General features: G+C 40.0%; 1 protein-coding gene across 6 annotated transcripts; it reads right to left on the bottom strand.

Annotated features, from left to right (window-relative positions):
- Nucleotides 1-450: 450 nt before the first annotated feature.
- Nucleotides 451-25,555, bottom strand: LOC135486670 (protein phosphatase 1 regulatory subunit 42-like). 6 transcript variants are annotated; one of them, XM_064769663.1, is made up of 10 exons: nt 25,433-25,542; nt 24,371-24,697; nt 22,352-22,521; nt 21,821-21,959; nt 20,886-21,120; nt 20,290-20,415; nt 19,648-19,840; nt 15,749-15,775; nt 10,398-10,488; nt 451-4,576 (listed from the first exon to the last, which is right to left on the bottom strand). In XM_064769663.1, the coding sequence occupies exons 2-9, from the start codon at nt 24,503-24,505 to the stop codon at nt 10,407-10,409; spliced, it is 1,107 nt and encodes a 368-aa protein (XP_064625733.1). In that variant the 5' UTR covers nt 24,506-24,697; nt 25,433-25,542; the 3' UTR covers nt 451-4,576; nt 10,398-10,406. The 6 variants fall into 6 exon arrangements, with proteins under 6 accessions (XP_064625733.1, XP_064625730.1, XP_064625732.1 ...); XM_064769664.1 differs by lacking the exon at nt 10,398-10,488 and adding an exon at nt 7,489-7,559 and having other exon boundaries at nt 4,483-4,576; XM_064769660.1 differs by lacking the exon at nt 10,398-10,488 and having other exon boundaries at nt 25,468-25,555.
- Nucleotides 25,556-25,564: the final 9 nt, after the last annotated feature.

The following is a 25,564-nucleotide window of genomic DNA, read 5'->3' as shown; positions in this document are numbered from 1 at the left end:
CAATGAGAGACAGACATACTGATGCGACCGGTTCGGTGTCTGCCATGGTTATGAAGTGTGACGTCGGTGTAGAAGAGTTTAGGTCATTGTTGACGTGGAATGTCATGAATGTGTAGTGATCAGTCAACAACTGTGGAAAGTCACAAAAATATTTGTGGCAAATGGTGATTTCTGTGGCCTCTCGGGATCATTTTGTAGCAAATGTGTGCTACATTATTGACTATTGTCGAGTGTCACCTGGAAACATATGTCGCAGTTGCGTTTTGCATGTCAACATGTCTATCAGTGTGTGGAGAAATTTCGACTTCTGTGGAATGTCACCAGAATGTCTTTTGTCGAAGGTGACTTTTGTAGCAGCTGATTTCTACTTTTGTCACATAGTGTATGAAGGCCTTTACAGCCAAGGTACTCCAATTAGGCCCTGTGACAAAAGAAACAAGTCAAGATGGGTTGATTTCTCCTAATTTTATTCACTCTTTTCAAATAATGTACAAATGCAAAGCTGACACTCACTTTGATACCACATCTGATTTGAAAATGAACTGATATGAACTAAATCACAGGAAAAGAAGAGCTATTCATGCAATCAAGATTTGATAAAGACTAGTCTTTATTAAGTCTTGATGCTATTCATGGGTGCCACCGTTAATTGTACCACCTTACTTTTTAGGCTGCTGAGATGACATCATGACAGGAAAAGACCCCATTTCGGACATTAAATTGATTTTATTGACCTAGGTGGCACACATCAATGTGTGATGACATCATCCATGAGTTGATTGATGCTTTGTCAGGGACATATCAGCATGCCAGATCAAGAACATGGATTGACGTCAAACTGGACCTCCAAATGACGTCACTGTCCAGCATGTATAGCTTTGTACGCTGCCAATGAATGTGAGCTCATGTAGAAATGATAGTCGAAGGCATACATAGTGGCTTTGTGAGTGTGTTGCTATTTACAGTTAATCAAAAACCCATTACTTTGAACCAATACAGTGGAACCTCCTTTAGTGGACACCTCTCTAATCAGAACATTTTTTCTATTACACTAGTTTTGGTTCCAAATTGGGTGTTTCCATTCATTTTGACCTCTCTAATCAGGACACCTCTCTATTGAGGATAGCATTTGTCAGTCCTGAGGGCGTCCCTTATAGAGAGGTTTTACTGTACTTTAGTGGACATCTTTCTAATAAGGACACTTTCTCTATTTCACTAGATTTGGTCCCAAATTGTGTGTTTCCATTCACTTTGACCTCTCTAATCAGGACACCTCTCTATTGAGGATAGCACTTGTCAGTCCCGAGGGCGTCCCTTATAAAGAGGTTTTACTGTACTTTGAAGTAATGGATTTTTGATTGAATACATAATAATGGCACTTGGTGCTAAAAACACAGAAGACTAGCTTCAATTATAAACAAGGGGCTGTTCATTTAGATACACACAAAACAGAGCGGTTTTACCCCTTCTATGCCTAAAGCTAGAAAACGATGAACACTGTATTTTGTAATAAACACACTCCCAACAATGGTTTTCACATCGTCTGTGGTGTGTTATGTACCTAAATATTGTCCTTAACACAACCCAAGGCACGATAAATCATACGTTGTCAAAAAATATTAAACAGATCGATGTTGGAGTTATTGGACGGAATCAGAAACAGACAGTGAGCTATCTGAATACATGAATAATAGTTTTGAGCAAAAAAAAGTCAGTTTCCCAACAAGAAGCTCCCTCCCATAGCGAAAAGATAAAAAACAGAAGATGCTATTTTAAGAATGGGATCTTACTTCAAACTTCTGAAAACACAACTCCAGAATCTTCAAATGCAAACATGTGGAAGTTCAAACTCTATTGCATCACTGAATAGAAGTCTGACAGCAGCAAATGTAGAATATTGTCTACCGCTGATTACAAATGAGCAAATTTGCCAACCTTTGGCTCCAAAAACACTTTCTGGTTTAAAGTAACGAGATTTTATGCTCCAAAACGACGGAAAGAGATGAAGTGTCTCATGCAGTGTCCAGCCAAAGTCTTCAAGTACCGACAACTAGACCCCGTTGTTCAAAGCTCCGCTATCTGGTTTGGGGGTGCTAAACCACCGTTATCTTAGCGTGCCACCAAGTCTGCTCTCTTCAGCTTAGCTGCCGATATGTCACCGCTAAGTTAGCAGACCCTCAGGGGCTTTGTCATGGGGTACCGCTAAATTTAGTAGCAGCCATGAGGTGCCGCCAAGTTTAGTAGCAGCCATGGGGTGCCGCTAAGTTTAGTAGCAGCCATGGGGTGCCGCTAAGTTTAGTAGCAGCCATGAGATGCCGCTAAGTTTAGTAGCAGCCATGGGGTGCCGCTAAGTTTAGTAGCAGCCATGGGGTGCCGCTAAGTTTAGTAGCAACCATGGGGTGCCGCTAAGTTTAGTAGCAGCCATGGGGTGCCGCTAAGTTTAGTAGCAGCCATGAGGTGCCGCTAAGTTTAGTAGCAGCCATGAGGTGCCGCTAAGTTTAGTAGCAGCCATGAGGTGCCGCTTAGTTTAGTAGCAGCCATGAGGTGCCGCTTAGTTTAGTAGCAGCCATGAGGTGCCGCTTAGTTTAGTAGCAGCCATGGGGTGCCGCTTAGTTTAGTAGCAGCCATGAGGTGCCGCTTAGTTTAGTAGCAGCCATGGGGTGCCGCTAAGTTTAGTAGCAGCCATGAGGTGCCGCTAAGTTTAGTAGCAGCCATGAGGTGCCGCTAAGTTTAGTAGCAGCCATGGGGTGCCGCTAAGTTTAGTAGTGAACACTAAATCTGAGGGGTCGCTAAACTAACCAGGCTTTGAAAAACCGGACCTCTGACTTATCAGCAAACTCCCATTGGATCACATCTCAGATTCTGTTCATATGATAGCTAATCTTGTCGTCGCCAAAACATAAAAAACTGTTTCACGATAGGACGGAATTCATCTTAAATATTTACAAAACAAATTACAGAATGATAAATACGAAATGGTGTAGCTCAGCTTACTGCAATAAAATTGATAAATAATAACATACAACATTGTCCCCGAATCGTTCCCTCTTTGGTAAACTCAATGAATAAAAGTCCAATGACATTACAAATACAAATACCAAAAATGCACAAGAATTACAAGTAAGAGCTCTGCAGACTAGCTCGCTCAGTGGCGAATTAAGGAGGGGCATGAGGCACGCGCTTCCCTTTCGCCAGAGTGCAATAATTTTTCAGTGCACCTCTCCCCAAGAAGCCAATGGCTACTTCTATTTTCAACCCTCAGATGCCCGGAAAAGATATTTTGCACCAAGATCTCCAAATTATTCTGGGGGAGGACCCCTCGCCAAAATTTCTGGATCCACCACTGAAGCTACTACTCTAGTAAATGAATAATCTGCTGGATCATCTGCAGAAATATTGAATTCTTCTATGGTGCAACTACATTTTCTATCCCAGGAATATCCTAGGAGTAAAAAAGTCAAGTCATACAACACATGACAGGAAAGAAACAATTACATTGAATGAGGCTAAAGTCAAAAGGTTTAGCTTGGCCAAAGGGTAATTAATGTAAAAACTAGCCTAACGTGCTGCTATCCCAACGTCTATATATACTGTCACAACTGTCTACAAATAAAAAAGAACACCTGCACCTACGTGCAACTAAGCCATGCTTCATATCAATGAACAACAAAAGTACCAAAATATCATTAACAGGCCTCTCAATAACATTATTTAGGAAACACCCTGCTTTCCTTACTTTGGGCTTTCGGCAATGCCAATCAACACATGACTTTAACCACACCCAATGTCAACCAAAACTCTTACCTCCTCGCACCCCCAGTAAAGAGGACTACCATTAGCAGCCAACAGCACAGGATTCACATGCGACTTTAGTTGCGTCTAGTATGTAATCTATATACTTGGTTGCATCAGCATCACACTGGTGACACAGACTTGATACGCGGCGTGAATTGCAATATGTGGAGAATGTGTCTTGAGTAGTAGAATCACAAATACATATAAGGCTTGCTTATAGGCCACACCAATTAAATCGTTTGTTTAACAGATTTCCCTCGTGCTTAAAATCCCAAAAGTAGATTACATTTTTACTCTGCCCGCTTGCCTCACTGAGATCTAATAAGACCAGATAATATTTTCCCAACTTCTAAATCAGCTTTTTTTTACCCTAATGCTCCTTGAGTGTGTCATAAAGATCCGTTAAGCTAACAATCCAACTGGTATGGCCTTATATATTTTGGTAGAATACAAGAGGAAAACCGTAAGTCCGGCTCATCGGCATGTCTCTTTCATGCTAATACATGTTATCAGTTTGTTACAGACTCGCTTTCACCCTGTCAAAGTCTTCAAATACAAAAGCATTTTGAGTGGCCGGCCGAACCCTCACCGATTTCAACAAATTCATTTGTGTTAGTGTTTGTGATGACTTTGTTGAATATGCGTGCCAGATTCATCCAGCCTCCGTCAAGATCAAGCCAGAGTTAAAGAATCTCCATCCCCACCGTCTGACACTACACCAATGTTCACCAGTGATAATGTCCGTGAATCCCTCATTGTTGTACCATATGTGTTCAGTATCCTGAAACGGAATAACGTAAATGTAAGCAAGTGTCAAAAAGGAAAATGATGAAGGATGACACCGAGATTTATAGACCCTGGCAATTGAAATGAGCCAGGTTCACTTGGTCATCAAATTTGCAATCCAGTATTGGAGATGCTGCTCAAATGAGTATGTAGCCCGAAGGCCTCTATCAAAGTTTGATTTCTTACACTTACAGAGGGGAATGCCAATTTCAAGGATGGGAGTCTGTTCTCTCGAAAACAAAGAACCGACTCCCACCCTTGTAATTGGCATTCACTTCCTTCTGAAAGAGATCTAACTGCTTTAGGATTTCAAGTTCTAGCCAAAATGGTGGTTCATTTGGTCGACCTCTAAGCACTCATTCACGCTTGAACTCCACCCGTAATGGCAAAAAAATCCTAAGCATCTCTTTTGCTAGGGCCTTGTACTCAAGGCAAGTTAAACAGAGCATAGTTTATATCAAGTATCCTCTTTCATTTATCTAATTCGTAAACTGTCAAATATAACAAGTGCAATGGCTGAAAAATCAAGTACTGGTAACATTTAATAATGACAAAGAGATACCCAAAGCATGTAAAGTCCCATCCAGAGATACGTGTACACAAAGCATGCTTCTGTGAAAAGTCTCATCTAGAGATACAAAAAGCATGCATCTGTGTAAAGTCTCATCTAGAGATACACAAAGCATGCATCTGTGTAAACTCTCATCTAGAGATACACAAAGCATGCATCTGTGTAAACTCTCATCTAGAGATACACAAAGCATGCATCTGTGTAAACTCTCATCTACAGATACAAAAAGCATGCATCTGTGTAAACTCTCATCTAGAGATACACAAAGCATGCATCTGTGTAAACTCTCATCTAGAGATACACAAAGCATGCATCTGTGTAAAGTCTCATCTACAGATACAAAAAGCATGCATCTGTGTAAACTCTCATCTAGATATACACAAAGCATGCATCTGTGTAAAGTCCCATCCAGAGATACATGTACACAAAGCATGCTTCTGTGAAAAGTCTCATCTAGAGATACACAAAGCATGCTTCTGTGTAAAGTCTCATCTTGCGGTATGCAAAGCATGCTTCTGTGTAAAGTCTATTCTAAAGATCTGCAAAGCATGCTTAATTCTGTGTAAAGTCTCATCTAGAAGCAAAGCCTATCTACATAACATAGGCAAAAATAATTGCCAGGGAAACATTTAGTGATACGAGTAGACTGAAACAATATTGGGAAATTTTTTCCATCTGTGTGAACATTTTTTGGGGAAAGAGGTTCCTGTCCCTTCATCCCGAGATTGCACCCCAACAAACACCCCAATTTGTAATCGATATGTTAAGCACACCACCCAAACACACGCACTAGTCTCATTTTAAAAGTACACAAGCATTCAGACAGGTCATATCAGTGTTCTGAAATTCATCTACGATCTTTATGTACATACAGTGGAACCTACCTCCCTTGGCAGACACCTCTCAAGAAAGGACAGCCTCTCTATTAAGGACAGCCTCTTTATTAAAGACAGCCTCTCTATTAAGGACAGTCTTTCTATTAAGGACAATGGATTTAGTCCTAAATGTGTCCTTTCTATTCAATTTAGCCCCTATAATCAGGACAACTCTCAATTGAGGACATCATCTGTCAGTTCCAAGGGTGTCTCTAATAGAAAGGTTTGTGACCAAGAGACAAGGCCGATTCTACTTCCAAGTGTAAATGAATTTCTGTGCAACTCTGATACGACCGGCCGACATATAGTTTTACATCCAGTGATGGGAGCAAGCAGGTATCCACAAATTGTAAACTGTGAAATTTTTGCGAAGGTTTTATTGTTGCATAATTTATGAAAGCGCTGTCAAATGTGACTCTAAAGGGGGTTTATAGACAGGAGCTAAGGAATCAAATTGAAGGTATTCATTGTGAGGTGGGAGAGACCCCTATTGGCAACTTTATCATTCATGTATAAACTGAACCTGACCTGTTTGGCTCCTGCTTATAGACTCCCTTTAAAAACCGTGAAATTGTTAACTTTAATCAATTGAAAACTCAGCACCATGCAATAAAAAAGCATTTATGCGGTTATTTTGAGTCATTTATTCATCTCATATCTACACTTGCTCTAATGCACAACCATTAAATTTTGGCAGCAAATGTGGTAATTAGAAAAATTCTGTTTGAAAGTGAGCTAATTTGCCCAAATTTTAGCATCACAAAAATTTTATGGTCTTTCAAAAGAATTGGTAACCAAAACTTCTTTGTCAACTGATAGCAGGATGATGCAGTAGTGTTATCGATGTGTGTGTGTTAAACTGGTTATCTTGAAAGTTATCCCTGTGTTACGCTTAACTCACATTTGTACAATTCATAGAAGTTGTCACTTAAACTCCTGATGATATACCTGTCAGGTCACAGATCTATAAACGCGCCCTGCAAACACGTGATTAATTGCATGTGACAATAATCGCATGTGTGCGGTGGTCATCGCATTCACATGTACACCCTGCAACATGAATCAGTGATCGTGGCAACCTGTGACAAATATCAAACTTAGCGAAAACCGGTTTGACATGCAGATGAGAGATCTTTTGTTGCACATAGCAGCGACTAAAATCGCAGGTAGCAGCAAATTGAATTGCTAGTTTGCGAGGCTTTAAGTGTTTCAGTCTTAAGGATGCTTCATGAAGACACCATGTGAACTTTTCTTCATGAGACGGGGTTATAACCGGTGTACCAAAAGTCACACAACTTTTTTCTATCAGTGACAGGCAATTTCTATGAATCATAAAACTGTGAATAGGTTGCGTACATGTATTTGTGTACAGATGTACATAAACAGAGTGTATTTTTGTGAGAACGTCATAACATGTATTGTTGTGTGCAATACCCACAACCATTAAGCACACCCGCTTACAAAGTTGCATGCTGTCAACATCAAAGTGAGCCTGTGCGGACATGTACTGAGAAGATGGGATCATGGGTAATCTGAAATGATAATTTGCGGTTGTGCGCCGTTAATTTTTATGCGTATGGGTCAGTTCCTATCACCTGGTGGCCAGAGAAGAACCATAGTACGTCTTTCACCAAAAACCTCTGTATGCAGGCCTCGAAACTTGTTTCAAAAGGGCACGACAGTTTTTGCTGGAAAAGGGCACTCTTCAAATGGAAGTTAGTGAAGAAAAGGTTGCCTCTGTTAAGAAAGGAATTTAAAGGGCATCAAGGCAAAGAGGGAGGACACCAAAAGGCATTTGTATCCACTGTCGATATGAATTTCGGGCCCTGTTGTTTATGTGAACCTGAAAAGTCTCATTTATGTTTTTTTTTCTAAAGAAAGGAGAATTATTGGATTATTTGTTGGTACTGGCATCAAATCAAGGAGGTGTTTAAAGGATTCAAATCAAATTAAGGTAATCCAGGTAATATAAGAAGAGTTTCTGGTAAAGTATAGTATCAAAATAGAGATAGTTGCATATAAGCAAGTTGTTCATTAAATAAAGGAACTAAAATCATTGAAAGTGCTATTACTTTTTTGAACTCATTTTCCCAGAGGAATGACAGCAAAAGCTTGTACAATACATTACAACAGATGAGTGCAGAACAATTATTTTAACATTTTAAATCACATTTGTACTGATTTTTCGCTGTGGGATATTTTTTAAAAGCGACAGATATTTAAGAAGGACAGGACATTGTGATATGTAAAGTGCACAAAAAGTGGTCAAAGTTATAGTGGAATACTAAACCTAGTTTCGAAACGGATTCCAGCCATTTCTAGTTATTATATCATAGGCAGTGCTGTAAAACCAGAGTTGATAGGTTTACTCACAGGGATGTTATGCGGTACTTAAAGACGATTACGAAGGGGGCTCAGGAATGGGAGCTGTCTGGTCGTAGGAATGGTCTAAGGATATTGGGAAGTTATCTCCAAAGGCATGAGCAATGGCTGACACTGCCCTCGGCATCAACTCAAAATAAATCTATCCATGCACACAATATCAAAGGCATACGCCCTTCGTATTTACTACAATGTAGGACCCGGGGAAAATAGAAATGCAGTTATACACAATGCCGTGTGCAGTTATCAGGCATGCAAGTTTGCTGAACACAATGACAATGTTGACATTTATAAATCAGTACGCATCTACACATTTTCGAATTCAATTTCAATAATGAATTTCAAATTTGTTTACGAATGACGCAGGCCCCTGATATAATGATTTAAAGGAGGAGTGTTGAGATAATCCCTGGCCTAAACTATATTTTGTAATTACAGAGTTCCCATCCCGCCCAACTCGAAGTATCTCAAGTCACTCTTCCTTTAACCAAGGACATCTCTTTTGAGGGAAGGGAAGAAAAAAGCTTCAAAAAACGAAAGATCTGAAATAGGAACATCCGATGAAGTTTGGAATGCAAACATATTAAGAATTTTAGGATGGAAATCACCGCCCTGAACCCAACATAATCTCCAACCCTAAAAAGTTTAAGTCAGAGAAGAGATTAGTTTATCAATCTTCAACCAGATTGATTGAAAATATACAAAATTTTGCCCGCTACTAGCCACACTGTGTGCATATCATGTCTAAATTCTTCGATTTGGAATTTGCCTGCTCCAAAATTTTTATATAAAACCAAAATTTCTTTTCTGGCTGTAGGCACCCATCTCTACTTTCATCTTATCTCTCGTGTGAAAATAAAGATGTTTATAGAATTTGCACCATCTACCTGCCTGTAGTAAAAACAGATACTTACCCGAAGACAGTACAAAGACTTACAGAAAGCCACATTAAAGAAAAAAGCTTCGACACATAATCAGACTTCTTGATATCAAGAACAAAATGCTGGGAAACTTGAGCTGACAGCTAGATTGAAAGAGCTAATTCAATTGATGATTGCCATCTTTTGACATGAATTTTTCTGTTGGTAGCTAATTTAGATGGCCACACTATCAATTTTGAGTCCAATCTGCCAGTTTTTGTCCGAAATATCAGAAGTCCGATACCAACCATGTCCGTTTTTTAAATCTTATTTTGAAAAGATAATGTGAAGCAAGTGGCTTTATCTACCTATGCCACCCTTCTGCCAATGGGAAAGGTCTACCAGTCAGGCAAGGATCATCATCATTTAGATCATACTCGATGATTTTCTCCAGCCTGAAAGCTTGAGACCACACACGCGACCTGTGGTCTGACGCTTTCAGGCCAGAGAAAATCATCGAGTTCTCCAGCCTGAAAGCTTGAGACCACACACGGGACCTGTGATCTCAAGCTTTCAGGGCAGAGAAAATCATCGAGTTCTCTCTGGCCTGAAAGCACTCGACCTGTGGTCTCAAGCTTTCAGGCCGGAGAAAATCATCGAGTGCGATCGGGTGACTTGGAACTGCAACTCATGCAGTTTTCTTATTATATTTTAAACAGATTAAAAAAGGACATGACTGGAAATCTGCATCTATGAAGGTAAACAGCGATCACCACACACTCTAAATAGCAAAATAGTACGGGAACTGGGTCCACCACCATGTAATAAGCTTCTTTTTACATGCAGGCATGCTACTACGTGTCAAGAAAAACATTCTCTACTTTCGACTCTCATATAGAAAGTTTTTCAATTTTCAAATATGATCATTTAATGGGCATTAATTCATACAGGTTGTCTCAAATAAATTTCACAGGAAGAGAACAACGAAATTGTTTATTACTGGTATAAGTATGAAAAATAGTGAAAGTTTTCTCGACTCGTATTGATATCCAGTAGCCTAAACCGATAGGTGTGATTTTTTGAGGGAAACTAGCATCTGTGTTGCTTGGAGAAGGAGATCGAACTTGCCTCACAATGTCAGGGCGCAGGATGGGGGAATTTGTGCAATCTTTCCTTGAGTTTCAAAACTAGTCCATAGTCAGGAAGCTCACCTATGACTCTGAAGAGATGAATAATGGTTACTCGGATGCGTGTGACTTGGCTCAGAGAAAAGGGATTGTTGAAGGAGAATGAAACGGCCAGGGGCCATTGTGCTCACCGTAAGTATTTTTAGTAGACAGTTACAGAAAGTGCTACAGTATGACAATGGTGAATATATTTTTAACTTTGACCTCAGTGACCCTGACAGGTAGGTCAAATAACAAACCAGGGTGATATGTGATGTAGACACATCCACCTGACCATAACAATTTCATCACTCGTTACACTACAGCAATCGGCAAAAAACGATTTCCAAGATGGCCGCCTAATTAAATCTATGGCACCAAATAAATCAAAAAATGAAGAAAATGTAAGATAGAACTCAGAAAAGAAAAAAGGAAAAGATGAAAAATAAAAATATTTTTGGCTGTCCTTGACCGGGGTTTGAACTCACGACCTTTGGATTGCCACAATACGAGGAAAAACCCACAAAACATGCAATTTCGGCCATATTTGAATTCCGATCTGGCTGAAACTTGGCATACAAATAGTGGCTTCTTAGATGCATCATTACACAAAATTAAAACTCTCTACATTGAACAACCACAAAACGTACCAAGAACGGTAAAGTTTTCAACTTTGACCTCTGTGAACTTGAAAGGTGGGTCAAATCAAAAACCCGTAAGATATGTGATGTATCCTTGCTAGGAGCACCTACCATAAAACTTTTATCAAAAACAAATCAGTAATAAGCGAGAAATCACACTTTTTGAGTTTTGAGTTTGGGCCCCCTGGTGGCCAAGTCAATAATCAGACCGAACCAAAATTCAATGTAAAAGGTCAACTGACCTAGGGGGTCATTTGTTCAAAGTTTCAAGTTCATTTCTGTTGCGGTTGAGAAACGGGCCATAGTTACACTCAAACGGCAAATTTACGCCATTTGACCTCTACGACCTTAAAAAGTAGGTCAAATCCAAAAAATCGTGCAACATCTGAGGTAACCTTGCTAGGGGTCACTGCCATAAAAATTTCATCAAAAACAATTTGCTAATAAACAAACTATTGCACTTCTTACTTTTTCTGTTTTGGCCCCCTGGTGGCAAAGTCAAGAATCAGATCAGGCTGAAATTCAGCACCAGAGGTTATCTGATATAGGGGGTTATATGTACCAAGTTTCAAGCTCATAGCTTTGGTGGTTGAGAAACGTGCCATAGTTACACTCAAACGGCCAATTCACGCCATTTGACCTCTGCGACCTTGAAAAGTAGATCAAATTAAAAACCCGTAAGATATATGATGTATCCTTGCTATGAGTACCTACCACAAAAGTTTTATCGAAAACAAGTCACTAATAAGCGAGATATCACACTTTTTAGATATCCACATTTGGCCCCCTGGTGGCCAAGTAGAGAATCAGATTGGACAGAAATTTAGTGTCATGGGTCATCTGACCTAGGGGGTCATGTGTACAAAGTTTTAAGTTCATAGGGCTAGCGGTTAAAAAACGTGCCACTGTTTTTGAACTAGGATACGACGGACGACGACGACGACGACGACGACGACGACGACGGACGACGGACACTGCGGTGTTGTATAGACTCCCCTACGGTGAGCCAAAAATGTAGATATTAACGGGTTGGATTCGGATGTGTGACAAATTTTCGTGATCTTCAACGATACACTTTGACATGTGCTGCTCAAAGCAACAGAACATCAGTGAACATTAGCGTTTGAATCGTAAGGAGGCTGAAAAGCACAGTTATCATTCATATCAACCCTGCGATTTGCGATTTGTTTTCTGAATCAAAATCTTCAATCAATGTGGCAGTGTAGGTTACCACGATGTGCATAAAATTCCAGGTCCTGATGTGTGTTATCATCGCAAGGCATATGTCTGTCATTATTCCCCTTGGCACAAGATTAGACTGTGGCCAAAACGGCACTTATTCCCTTGTTTGCTTATCTTGCTGAATTTCGTGTGTTAAGCTGTCATCTAATTGGAATTGCTCTGGGAAAATACATTTCATTTGATACTTAGTCCCAAATATGTTGCAAGATTTGTGTTTTGAGTAGGCTCCATCCATGAGCCAATGCATTACTCAGCGCAGTGCATCACAGTCCATAGCGAGGCATAACAAGAACTGCATTGCTTTTTAAAAATTTGACAGGACATATCGGAATAAAAAAACATTTAGGATGCAGCACGCGACCTTGTCCAAAGGGCAGTGCGGTCAACCAATGAAAATCTAAGATTCAAAACATCAGTAAAGATATAATATAGAATGTAAAATAGAATGCCTAATAATTAGCTTTATACAGCTCACAAAGATCAGCCGATGAAAGTTTATAGATTCTTTGACACCCTGGATAATCAATTCCCAGCTTGCTGAGAATCAGGCAGGCGTTCCATTTCACCGAGCTGGCCTGTCCATGGAAGGGGAAGGTTTTTCAGTATCTATTGGAAAAGCTATGATGTTGGACTCCTCCAATGAAATAACATTGTATTCATCTGATAGTGAGGTTTTTCAAAAAGGATTTGCATCACATATAGAGAAGAATGCATTGCCTTTTTTTTCTGTTGATAGAAAACAAAAGATAGCAAAGTTTGCATGAGCAGATTTTGTTCATGAACTATGGAGTTACCCAATTTGCCAATGAGTGCACATTTGGCCTGCTTTTTTCGTGTGAAGCAAACATTTTCAAGGCACGTCAGGACAGGCTCCTCGATAAGTTGGAAAGCCAGCTTGAATACACAAAATTAAGATAAGATTCTCAGTCAGTTGGGGAGCTGATTTTTCAGGGTGTTGAACGACAATCAAAATTCGAATGTGAAGACCGGGAGATAGCTTGATAGACAAATAACTCAAAGACTAATTCTGACAAGTATACATCCAAAGCAAAGACGTCATTTAAAGAGGACACTTAGCATGCTTAGGCGGTGTATAGCAAGCATTTTGGTAATATAATCATCACGTTTAGGCTTTCAACAGCTTATTCGTCCTAGGCCTACTTTATTCATGGTTTACTTTCAAATTATCTTGTTTGGATGGATTATAAGAATTCCTTGGCAGCTCTGAGTGTGAGGAATTGTGCAGAGATATCAGACAGCTTTATTTGCACAAAATAGTTTGACCATATTAAGTGTCTGGGTATGACAAATATGTTTACAGATTACATGACGATAATGATTTTTCATATTTTTTTCCTGCGTGTAAAGTGGGTTTATTCTCCGCTGTTTTTTACACATCTGTACTCAATTGGAAGACACTTAGCTGAAGTTCAGAGTAAGCACTCTGCCCAGGGCACTGCGCCACTGGGCCCGGCTGTGAAAAATAAAGTACATGTAGGCTGGGTGAAAGACTGCATAGCTGCTCACAGTAGCAGCCAGGGGAGAGTCATCCTGAGGAAATCAGTGGTAATTTTCGGTCTCCGGCCATGCACACAAACCCCAGAGACGTTCGCCCTCATTTGGTGAAGTGCCAGTGCAGTAAACTCGCCCCAGCGCCGAAATTTAAAGGAACGAAATCAGCGCCTCTAGTGTCAAGATTGCCAGTGCAGAAGTAATTGAACCCAATCAGAGCGTTGCTTACATTTGAGTCTAGGAATTTCAAAAGCGTAGTAGCAACGATATTCAAACTCGTATTTTCACTGGTTGTTTTATCATGCTGATGAATAGAAAACACTATCTCCTTCGAGATGCGCACCACAACCTCGATTCTAAGATTTATGAGTGTGACTTCCATTCATACAAATCATATAGAAGTACGGTAATAGAACCGAGGTTGACATTCTAAAATACCTTAGTACCGTAAAGTCAACTTTTAAATGGAAAATGCATAAGCCTCGTTCTGAGAGTGGAGTGTTTTGGACACGCAACCAAGATGCTCTACCAAAGTTCCCTCGGGTTGCACTAAAATGTGGAACCATGCACACAGCTCACTTCAGAAGTTTGTGGCTCTCAAAACACTGCTTCAAACACAAATCAGCCAAGGAAGCATCAACCACCCTAAGTTTTTTAATGAGCACTACACATATTTGCTGAGAAAAACGCTCCAAATAGCCCATTTGCGCGGATTTTAGTGTCACTTGAGTGAGCCGATCCGGACTTCCTATACGGGCTGCCGTAACATAATGTAAACAACGGCGCTACCGGCGCTCCGGGCAGGCGATGGATGGAATTTGCCAAATTCGCACATATTCAAGTTATTTCGTGGCCTATCTTTTTAAGTTTGAGGTATTTTAGAATAGAAATTGAACCCTCGGCTTCGGACCTTGGTTGAGTTACCAAGACACTCTCGGGTGGAGCTAAAATTTCGTCCAAACCCTCGCCTGTCGGCTCGGGTTTGGACTGTATTTTAGCTCCACCCTCGAGTGTCTTGGTAACTCAACCAAGGTCCTCCGCCTCGGGTTCAATTCCTTAAGCTAAATCTTGGTGGACTTAAAAGGTGATGTGCGTCTGCACTTCACCAAATAGGGGCTAATGACTATGTCTCTGGGGTTTTGTGTGCAGGGCTATAGCAGCAAACCTTAACCACCGATTTCCTCAGGATGGAGGAGAGCAAGACTGTCTAAAAGTATTATGTGCTTGATGTGTGCGGTCTTTAGGCCTACAAGTGTGGGAATTGAATAAAGCTGGAGTGGTGGTAATCACGGCCAAGCCAGGCTGGCAATAAAACTTTGCCTTCTGTGCATAGATCTGCATAGGTGTCTGCACTGTTGGGCTGGCGAGGAGTATTTAAAATCTAATATAAAAGTGTACTACACATGCAGACCCTTAGGCGGAAGTTTGCATACTTTTCCCCTTACTGCCCTCTATAGGGATCTGCACTAGTGTTGGCTTGCAAAAAGAAATGCTGGTGCTCTCCCTTTCGAAGAGATACTATAAGCCTAATTATCAAATCAGAACCACTCTTTCGAGAAGTTTCTCGTATTCATGTTGTTTTTCGTGCTATAGACTAGAGCCCCCGGGAAATGAGCGATTTAATCACTGCGACCTGCAATTATAATTGCCGCAATGTGCAACAAAAGGATCTCTTGTCTGTAGGTAGAAATACTAAAACCAGTGATCACTGGGTTTGATTATCATGATTGCAGACCCAGGTAGCTGCAAACACCACTTTTTGTCGCAGGTACCTGCGATGACCACTACAAACAAGCAATCATCGCTGCATGCAATTTAAATCGCAGGTAGCAGTGATTTTTGGGGGCGCTTGAGGCATGCAAAGGCGTGAAGGATGGATACAGGAAAATATTCCACAGTCCGAGATCAAGATGTTTACCTTTCTTTATATCCACCACTTCTATGACTGAAACCATACAAATGGAAAGAAAAAAATTGTATTTTCAAACCTCAAAAACCTGATTTACCCATTGATTGATACAGTTGACCAATCATGCAATTAGTTGGTGTGACTGAAAGCAAGGTCAACTGGGAACCCAATCAATACCTTCATTGGGGGAAGGAGTAGACTTGTATCAGGAAAACGTCCATTATCATGAACAAACCATCTTGCAAGTGGTTGGTGTGATAGCAAGGTCGTCGAATGGGAACCCAATCGATACCTTCGTTTTGTTGGCCGCTTCCCCAAGTGATCTAGAATCTACTCATAGTTCTTATGAAAAAAATGTCTTGAGAGTATTCATGAAATTACAACTTTCAAGGTAATTCGTTTCAATACTGTTTCATTAAAAGATACATTTATCCTGTCAATATGTACTTTGTTAAAATTGCTAAAAATGTCACGCAATTCTTTTATATCATAAAGATTCAGAACCAAGAAATTTGCTTCCATACGTATTTCATATGAGTATATCGACATTATAAAAATCATTAATTGTGAATAATTCAAAACAAAACTAATAATTACATGTCTAACAACAAGCATTTTACAACAGCATGAATAAAAAAATCCATTGAATTTTCTATCAGATTTAGAAAGCGACACCAATTTTACTAAACCTACTACACACAAAATGCAATTATACACAATAATTTATTCATAAGCGCCACAAGGATAGCAAACTGTGTGCTGCAGCTGTGGTAGTCGAGCGATATCCCCCAGCCACAATCAGTCTTTCACCACAAAGACGGATGGAAATGAAACCTTTAATTTTTTTATTCGAATTACATTTGACTTCATTACACTTAAAAAATGACCCCAAAAAATTCTTGCCCATTACAAACTCCTTGTGATGCCTGTCACTCAAGTGTCAGTCATGGCAGTATGCAAAGACACAAGGAACAGATTGCGTATATATGTGACCCACCACGACAAAATGAGTCGCATGTCGCACAGAAGATGAGCCTAAAATGACACCAGGACATAACAGAAGAAATTGATGTACTCAGATTTCATAAAAGGCAGACAACAGTGAAATGAACAACCAGTCCGTCTCAACCTGTCAAGCTCGGAGCGACATGCGACTTGTTTCGTCATGGCGGGTCACATAAAGGATACCTTGGTGCAAGTAATGAATGACCAAAACCGGTCCCCTCACTTCACTTCATTCTCAGCCAGCCAAAGATGCCAATGCTGGGAAAACACAAGAGATTTTCATCCAATGCCTTTGCCATAGACATAGTGTCAGTGATTCATTTCAAGACAACGATAAACCTGTCACTGGACTCCCGAGTACATGAACCTGTCATTGGACTCCCGAGTACATGAACCTTGACTAGTGTTGAAAAGGTTGACCATAGGCAGTGAAGGCACAGTCATTTTGGCTAGAAATTGAAATCCTGAAGCAATTAGAATTCTTTCAAAATGAAGTGAGAGCCAATTTCAAGGGTGGAAGTCTGTTCTCTGTAAAACAAAGAAATTGGTATTCAATTCATTTTGAAAGAGTTCTTTTTCCTTCAGGACTTTAAGTTCTAGCAAAAATAGTGGTACCTACATCTATGGTCAACCGTTAAATTGAAATGCCATAGCCACAAGTGAAAAAAGGCAGGGCAGAAAGAGAACATTGAAAAAAGGCAAGTCGCTATGCCCTGCAAAATCTCTTTAGCTGAAACACTATTGACTCACAAAGGTTATGTCTTTGAAGCCCTCTAAAATTATGCATAATATTATCACAGATTTTGCCATTGTTGCCTGTCGAGTGCCGGCTCTAGGCTCGAAGATAGTTGTCCAATTCAGATGGGGATTTGTCTGCAGTTATCTTATAAAAGTTGGTCTTGTGTACACTGTCCTTGATTTTGGTGAGGTTTACATGAATTTTTCGGGGTATTTTTTTGTTTTTCTGATGTCTTGTCTGCCGGATCTGTGCACATAGGGTATATGATAAAGTATACTTATATATTTCGACGTTTCAAACTGAAGAATGTGTATTTGCTCACAGGACAACTACTTCTCTGATACAACTTGCAAGGCTAAAAAAATTCGGGCGTCATCACCACCTGAGACACTTGGGGAAATTAAACCTGTTACACTTTTTACAGTGAAACTTTGTTTTCCCAGATTGGCATCTTTCGAACACACAAAAAGCAAAACAAGCCAAAAGCATTTGACGTCAGACTCGATAGAGACCTGGAGGATTGTGCCTTTTAGATAACTGCAACACTCTGCAATTTGGAGAAGACCTTGTATAAATCATAAATAATTCGTGAAAATATACACCTGGCATTTTGTTTTGAAAAGTGTGACGTGGATAAACAAGTTTAGTGGGAAAGGTTACCGGGCACGTAGACCTTTTTAGAAGTACAAAGTTAAGATCCATGTCTTAAAGGTTTTTGGAGGGGGGGGGAAGGGGGAGAAGGGAGGGAAATTAATCGTACCAGGGGGATAGAAATCATGAAAACTGAGGGAGCCAGATTAAAAGTCAGAGAAGAAAGACCTAATATTTTCACCAAGCAGCTCTTGCTTTTTTCCTTTCAAATAGAAAGTCAAACATACTTTGGAGAATTAGACCCAAACAACTGATTTCAAACAGCAAACCAACTCAGTTGAAAACAAATAAAACCCTAAAGAACAAATTCCAACAATTCCAACAAAGTAATCATGAATATTCAAATGAAATGGCCAGGGCCATTGTGCTCACCTCATGTGGAGGAAAGATTGATAAAGAGCATGGTATTGTGTCATGTAGTGTTAGGTTTGATGTAGGTCCAAGCAATTACAATTTCCCCAAAATGGCCAATTTACATAACATTCGACCTCTGTGACCTTGAAAAGTAGGTCAAATCAAAGAAGACCCGGGTGACACATTGAATGGTTGTTAGAATTAGATGTACCTATGATATAAAATTGGTGCCAATCGGGCAAGTCATTACTAGGAATAATGGCATTTTGAAGAATTTAGGATTTGGCCCCCTCCCTGGAGGCCAAACGGCAAATCAGATCGCACCAAACTTCGGTACCTGAGATCACCTGACCAAGGGGTACATGTGTACCTAATTTTTGATCGATAGTCATTGCAGTTAAGAAACGTGCCATAGTTACGGCCTGACGGCGAATTTACGCCATTTGACCTTTGTGACCTTGACAAGAAGGTCAAATTAAAAACCTGTGTGACATATACTGTAAGGTGGTTAGATGTACCCATGATATCAAATTGGTGGCAATCGGGCAAGAAGTTAAGGAATAATCACATTTTTAAGGTTTTTGGATTTTGCCCCCTGGTGGTCAAGTGGTGAATCATATTGGACCAAACTTCGGTCCCTGAGATCACCTGACTAAGGGGTAAATGTGTACCAAATTTGGTATCAATAGTCATTGCAGTTTAGAAACGTGCCATCGTTACATCCTAACGGCCAGTTTACACCATTTGACCTCTGTGACCTTGAAAAGGAGGTCAAATCAAAAACCCGGAGGATATATGATGCACATTTGCTAGAAGTACCTACCATTTTTTTTTCAAAATTTCCCGACTACTATTAAGGGAGATATTGCATATTTTCACTTTTAACGTTTGGCCCCCTGGTGGCCAAACCATGAAACGAATCGGACCGAAACTTGGTCTCCAAGGTGTCATTACATAAGGGTACATGTGTACCAAGTTTCAACTCAATAGCTCTAACAGTTACGAAACGTGCCCTGCTAACGGACGACGGACGACGACGACGACGACGACGACGACGACGACGACGACGACGACGACGGACGACGGACGCCACGGTATGGGATAAGCTCACCTCTGCTAAGAGGTGAGCTAAAAAGAATAAGATATTTCTTGACCTTACCTTGGTCCATTCAATTCTTTATAGTTGTATTTCGACGTCTGTAAACCTGGCACCGCTGAACTCGGGTGACTCGCAGACCTAGCGAGAACTTCGTCAAACTGTTTCCTCGGTAGACCAGGCATGATATAGCCGGCACTTGGCGCCTGCCGTTTGTGAGCGTAGCCACTCAATGGTGGCAGGTCTTTGGTTTCACCTGAAGTGGAAGAAAATCTCATTGACTTCCGTAACTTTTCATACTGTTACTAAAAACCGCTAAATTTTCGTTCCGTGAAATTTTTGCACTCGTTTTATTTTAGAAATCTCATTCATATTCATAAACGCGCTGTCAAATGCAAACTTAAAAACATGAAGATTTCAACAGTTAATTAAAATTTTGGTCACAGACATATTTTAGTCTACCACCAATTGAAACAAAGCCAATTCGCCAACTTTTAGCTTCGTGTCCATGAACCCGCCCGGTTAACAATAACCACAATTCTATGGCTGACGGAAACCACAATTCTATGGCTGACGGTACAATCAGACAATTCTACTTCATCTTCTTCAACTGTGTTTGGAATTTTTAGATGGACGCAAAAGTCAGTCCATTTTTCGAAAAAAAAATTTGGCTGCCAAATTATATAACATTCTGTCTCGACTTACCGTTCGTTTCACTAAGTATCGTGTTCTGACGACTTAGACTCTTCTTCTTCTGAGCATCTTTGGTGGCTTTCCAGTTCACAAGAAACTGGCGGGCAGTGGGGTTGATTTCTTTTCCATCGAGCACCTCTGTCGAGGAAAATAATCAAATATAAAGCATACTGTAAACCCCTATATTTCGCAAGCCTTATATTTTTTTAAATTTTGGTAGTCTTATATATATCTTGGTGATTTTCATGGGGGGGGGGGCCTGGGCACAATCTCAAATTTAAGGGCCCAAAAACGTTTAACCTTATGATTTTATCATTGGAAAATGCCTCATTTGCAGGAAATGAATAGAAGCAAAATAGGAAAATTATGTTTTCCTGCACGCAAAAACAAAAGGGATTTACAGTATCTCCACCTTCGCTTCTTCTCATAGGCAAACCCATCACTGCACACAGATGAAATTTGCCACCACATTAATGACCAAGTGCAGGATTACTTATAACTTACTCCCACTGTGGGGACATCTATTGATCAAATTTGAATTGAAAGGCGTAGAAAAGCCCAAAACTTGAGGGAGAAGATGGAATTGGATATGAATCCAGTTAACTCACCTAAACTATTTGACATAACAATGATCCTGTCTCGATACTTTGACTTGTGACATAGCGCATTTCCCATTAATTCTAACCGCCATAAATGCCGCCACGAACTGAGCAGGTGCCCTAGTTCTTTCATGTCGTAGAGCTTATTGTCATTGGCCATGAACTGTTGTAACATTCGTAGGCCTTCTAGGTCGCGAATACTGTTGATGTTGTTGCCAGATATGTTGAGTGATTGTAGACTATGCTGGAAAGTAGAGATATTAACCTCTTGAATCCCAAAACTAGATAATCCCGGGATCCCAGGGTGGTCACGTGATGCGAAATTGGGTCTGACTTTCACCATGTATAGCGCCCGCATACAACCACCAAAGTCCGGTACCGAGGCGCCATCTACCCAGGCATGCTCTAACTGACCCTACTGTACATCAAAGACGCTAAAACAAGCAATAAACTAACGTCCCAGCTCAAGGGAATAAAAATATCACTGAGACTGACCTGTCAGTCGTTGGGAAAAAAACGTTATTTCAAAACCGGGATTCAAGAGGTTAAGACTTTCAAAATTGCTGGCCATGAATATTTGTCACCTCCCAGATTTCAATTCGAATGCTGAACTGTTTTTATGTCTTTCAACATCCTGAAGACATCACCCTAAACTATGCTAAATAAATGACATGAGCAAATTTTTGAGAAGATTCAGTTCAAACCTTGTTGTCTGTAAATCAGATCAACTTCAAAAAAGTGGGCAGCTTTTTATATTTTAATACATTTGTTCATCTTTTCCGGTTTTATTATTAAAATATTTTTTATGAAAGAGTTTGAAAAGTTTGAATTGCTTTAGCTAATTGATTCTATTAAAGTTCTAGCCAAAATGGTGGTTCCTATGGTCAATTACCCTTTAACATGTTTAAGTTGAAAATTTGAGAGGGTTTTCAATTGTTACTTACAGTGAGAGCTGCCAATGATCTTGGATCAAATAACAACTGTTCCCCGGGCGGCAGCTTCTGATGTTCAACATGGAGGTCCTGGAGGCAGTCCAGTCTCTCCAGGCCTTCAATCACCGTTATACAGTTATTGCCAATATACCTAAAAGGAAAAAAGAAAAGTAAATATTGCAGAAAAAAGTGTAACACAGTGGAATAACCCTTGGGATTCGCCGGTACTGTCCTAGGCAGAGAGGTCTCCTGAGGTCAAATTGAATGGAAACCACCGAATTGGAACCAAAACTGGGAGTGTCGTTATTAGAGAGGTGTCCACTAAGCGAGGTTCCACTGTAATATATGTATATTTCTACATTTTACATCTAACCAAGAACAGACAACATGGGTGGTGGCTTTTAAGTGAATGTGTTATTGCGGTATCCTTCAATTTGCCATGTTTGTGACAAGATAGCAGACCAAGATAGAGGTTCGCGTCCGTGTATTAAGATGTGTTTGTTTACGACAATTTTACGACCATTTTGATCCTAAAATACTCACAATTTTGATAGTCTTGGTAAATGAGACAGTCCATCTATTTTGCTGATGTTGTTGTTTTGTAGATAGAGATGCGTTAGCGCTTGATTCTGGCCGAGACTTGGTATTTTTGCTATCCGATTATCGTATAAATACAAGACGGAGAGATTACGACAGAGGGAGAGATCATCACCCTGGAAATAAAAAGAAATTAATAGATTCATGTAGTTAAAGAGAAATGAATAGATTCATGTAGTTAAAGAGAAATGAATAGAATCATGTAGTTAAAGAGAAATGAATAGATTCATGTAGTTACGGTAATAAACTAAAATGAACATGCACATGTAATACGGAACTGAAGCACGTATTCTGAAGACTTTTCCCCAAATATTAAGGGAGGTACACAGACAATATGTACATGTAGAATATTTTTTTCTCCATTTTAGCACCCAGACAAAAAAGTTGGCACCAAGACTGATTAATAAAGTCTTTATTTAGGAATTTCTTGATAAATTAGTTACATCTACATAAGTGATTGCTAACGTGAGTTCCTTGGCAAAGGGTATTAAAGATACCAGATGGAAAATGTTTGTTCAATTTATCTTTGCACTACCAATGATATGTCTGAGATGAAAGCCTTAGTGATACAGTGCGGTTGGCCAGTGATTGAGTTATAAGTGCCTACCAAGCATGAACCCGAGACACTTGACTTCTCAAAACATTATTCACTAAGAGTATATATACCTTTGAACATAATGATAATTTATATTAGCCAATTCTTTCAAACACAAAGTATTCATGCAGGAAAGTAGTGCTTGTTATCTGTACATAACTACATTAGTCTAAAAAAGGAAGTCGAGTGCCAATTTGGAATTCAATTGGACACCACCGATTAGCAAAATGGGCCATAACATATATACAAGTAAATAATGCGAAAAAGATCTTTTAAACCAACATGATGACAATGTCCTGTCAATACAGGCTTTCATGATTAAGTCATGAATACAGATTTAAAATATGCATATTATATCCCGAGGTATGACTAGTGTTTTTAACCAAAACATATTAGAACATACCTTACAATACTAGTAGTTCCTGATCCAATACTTTCAAAATGTAGGTTTTTAAAGGAAACACTTTATCATTTAACTGATTATTGTGCTATTCAAATCAAAAACCAATCATGGTTAGCGAAACGATCAGATATGAACGCACTGTATTATGAGAAATAAAAAAACTGTTGGGCATCGTTGGGAGAGAATACACCAAGAAACATCACATATTCTTGCTATGCAAAACTGAATTGGTTTTAACAGCCCCTGTAAGTTTTTCTCACCTCCAAGTTCACCAATGTAGTCCAACTCAATCAAGAAAAAGGTTCGATGCAATAAAAACCATTACTTATTCCTTCATAGCATGATTGTTTAGGCGATGAATAAGTTATGGATTCCCAAGCCCAACATCACGTAGAACCTGTTTAAACTATAGATTGCTAATGGGCACTCTGCAGTGTTGATTTTTCTACTGAACTGTTCATTTATAAATCAGGTTTTTTTCTAGTTCAGATACAAGTAGGTTAGGGGAGACTACCTGGGGAACATCTATAGATACCTGTATACACATGAAAATCACATGTACATTGTAAAGAGGTGATGCAGCTTTTACAAGAAACTATTATTACATTTTGTTTATTTGTATTGAACCTTGCCTTCCTTACCTCAAGCGCTTCACATTATTACCAAAGCTCTTGGCCTGGACATTGTACATTCCTGGTTAAACCTCAACACCCTTGGGAGTATCACAAGTCCGTGCAGCATTTTTGTGGACTTGCATTCACATCTGGCCATCTCTGCCAGACAGGTACTCATTTACTTCTGGGTGGAGAGAAGCAATTAGGGTTACCTGGCGAGTGCCTTGTCCAAGGATACGAAGATGACTGTGCTGATCTGTCTGAGAGCTGACACCTACAACCTCCTGGTTATAAGCTCAGCGCTCTAATAACCAATCTGCCACTGATCCCCTGACAGATACATGTATACTTACAATGTCATCAATGCCTCTGTCCTCCAAGTAAAGATGCGTCAACCTCTTCAAATAAACCTCGACACTTTCATCCCGCTTCTTTTTAGTATATCCCGATGTGCCACGGGCAATTAAGTCAATTGTCAATTTCACCATGATGTTTTATCCTCGTCAACAGTCTCCAAACACTGATGCAGTTTTTTCCTTTTTTTTATAATAAACGCAGAGACAAATGAAGATTTCCTCCACTCTGTCTAAATCGGTAGAAGCTTCAGCTATTCATAGAGCAGTAAACCCATGGTTTGATTAAGGAGGTCCTTCCCAATGGCTCATTACCGATTTTGAGTGCTGGAAAAAAAGGACGTACAGTGAAGTTGTACCGAATGTCACAAAAATTAAAGTGTAACTCACTTTGTCACAGGCTTCACAAAGCAAGTTTAAAAAAACAATAGAGAGTGTGGACAGAGAACATCTCCCTGATGAACAGCCACAGCAGAAGAAATTGAATCTGTCTGATATATTAATGATGAGAATTGAATTTGAAGACTTTCGATTTTGAACCTTCAAAAATTTCTGATCTCGACACTTCGGGTGATAGAACTTGGCAAACTTGGTAAATCGGTACATGACGTAGCGAAGATAAAATTTAAAACAACGTCGGAAAGTCAAAGTGTCATGGTCCTTCATGAGTGGTGATGCCTTCGCCGTAATGAATCATAATATTTCAAATATCTAATTACTAATATGGAACAATGGCATGCACTGCACGCCACTCAGCCCACCATCATACCATGCAGACCTCGGCCTACCCTTTACCCGCCACAACAAGGGCGAGGCTGAGCCTCGAGCCTGAGCGGCTGAGCACCTAGGCCCTGGCCAAGGCTATCTCAATCTGTCTGTGCCTGTGGCCAGTGTGGGTGTCTGTGCTGTGGTGAGACTGCGAGTGAGTTTCAGTGTGATGATAAAAACTAGTGTAGGCCTACTGTAGCGTAGGCCTACCGTAGCGTAGGCCTACTCATGAACTGTAGTGTAAGTGTTTGATCACCTAGGCTAGGCCTACTCTGATGATTGGCTTGTACTCACAGAGCGTCGGAGGTAACGGTTCGAATTCACCTTACACTTGTTAAAAGTATGATGGTAATGTCATAGTCCACCAATGTGCAGAAATTGTGAAGGGAGAAAACCACAAAATCTCGCAACCGGAAGTAAACCAAC

The sequence above is a fragment of the Lineus longissimus genome, chromosome 4 (genome assembly GCF_910592395.1).
Source record: "Lineus longissimus chromosome 4, tnLinLong1.2, whole genome shotgun sequence".
Taxonomy (NCBI): Eukaryota; Metazoa; Nemertea; class Pilidiophora; order Heteronemertea; family Lineidae; genus Lineus; species Lineus longissimus.
This window is presented reverse-complemented; position numbering and strand designations above follow the sequence as displayed.

Coding starts and splice junctions, on each gene's coding strand:
- LOC135486670 (XM_064769660.1), bottom strand. CDS start 24,505: ATGGTGAAATTGACAATTGACTTAATTGCCCGTGGCACATCGGGATAT. Junction 20,416..20,885: donor TGTTATGTCAAATAGTTTAG/GTGAGTTAACTG, acceptor TTTCCTCGACAG/AGGTGCTCGATGGAAAAGAA. Junction 15,776..19,647: donor AAAGAATTGAATGGACCAAG/GTAAGGTCAAGA, acceptor GTATGGTTTCAG/TCATAGAAGTGGTGGATATA.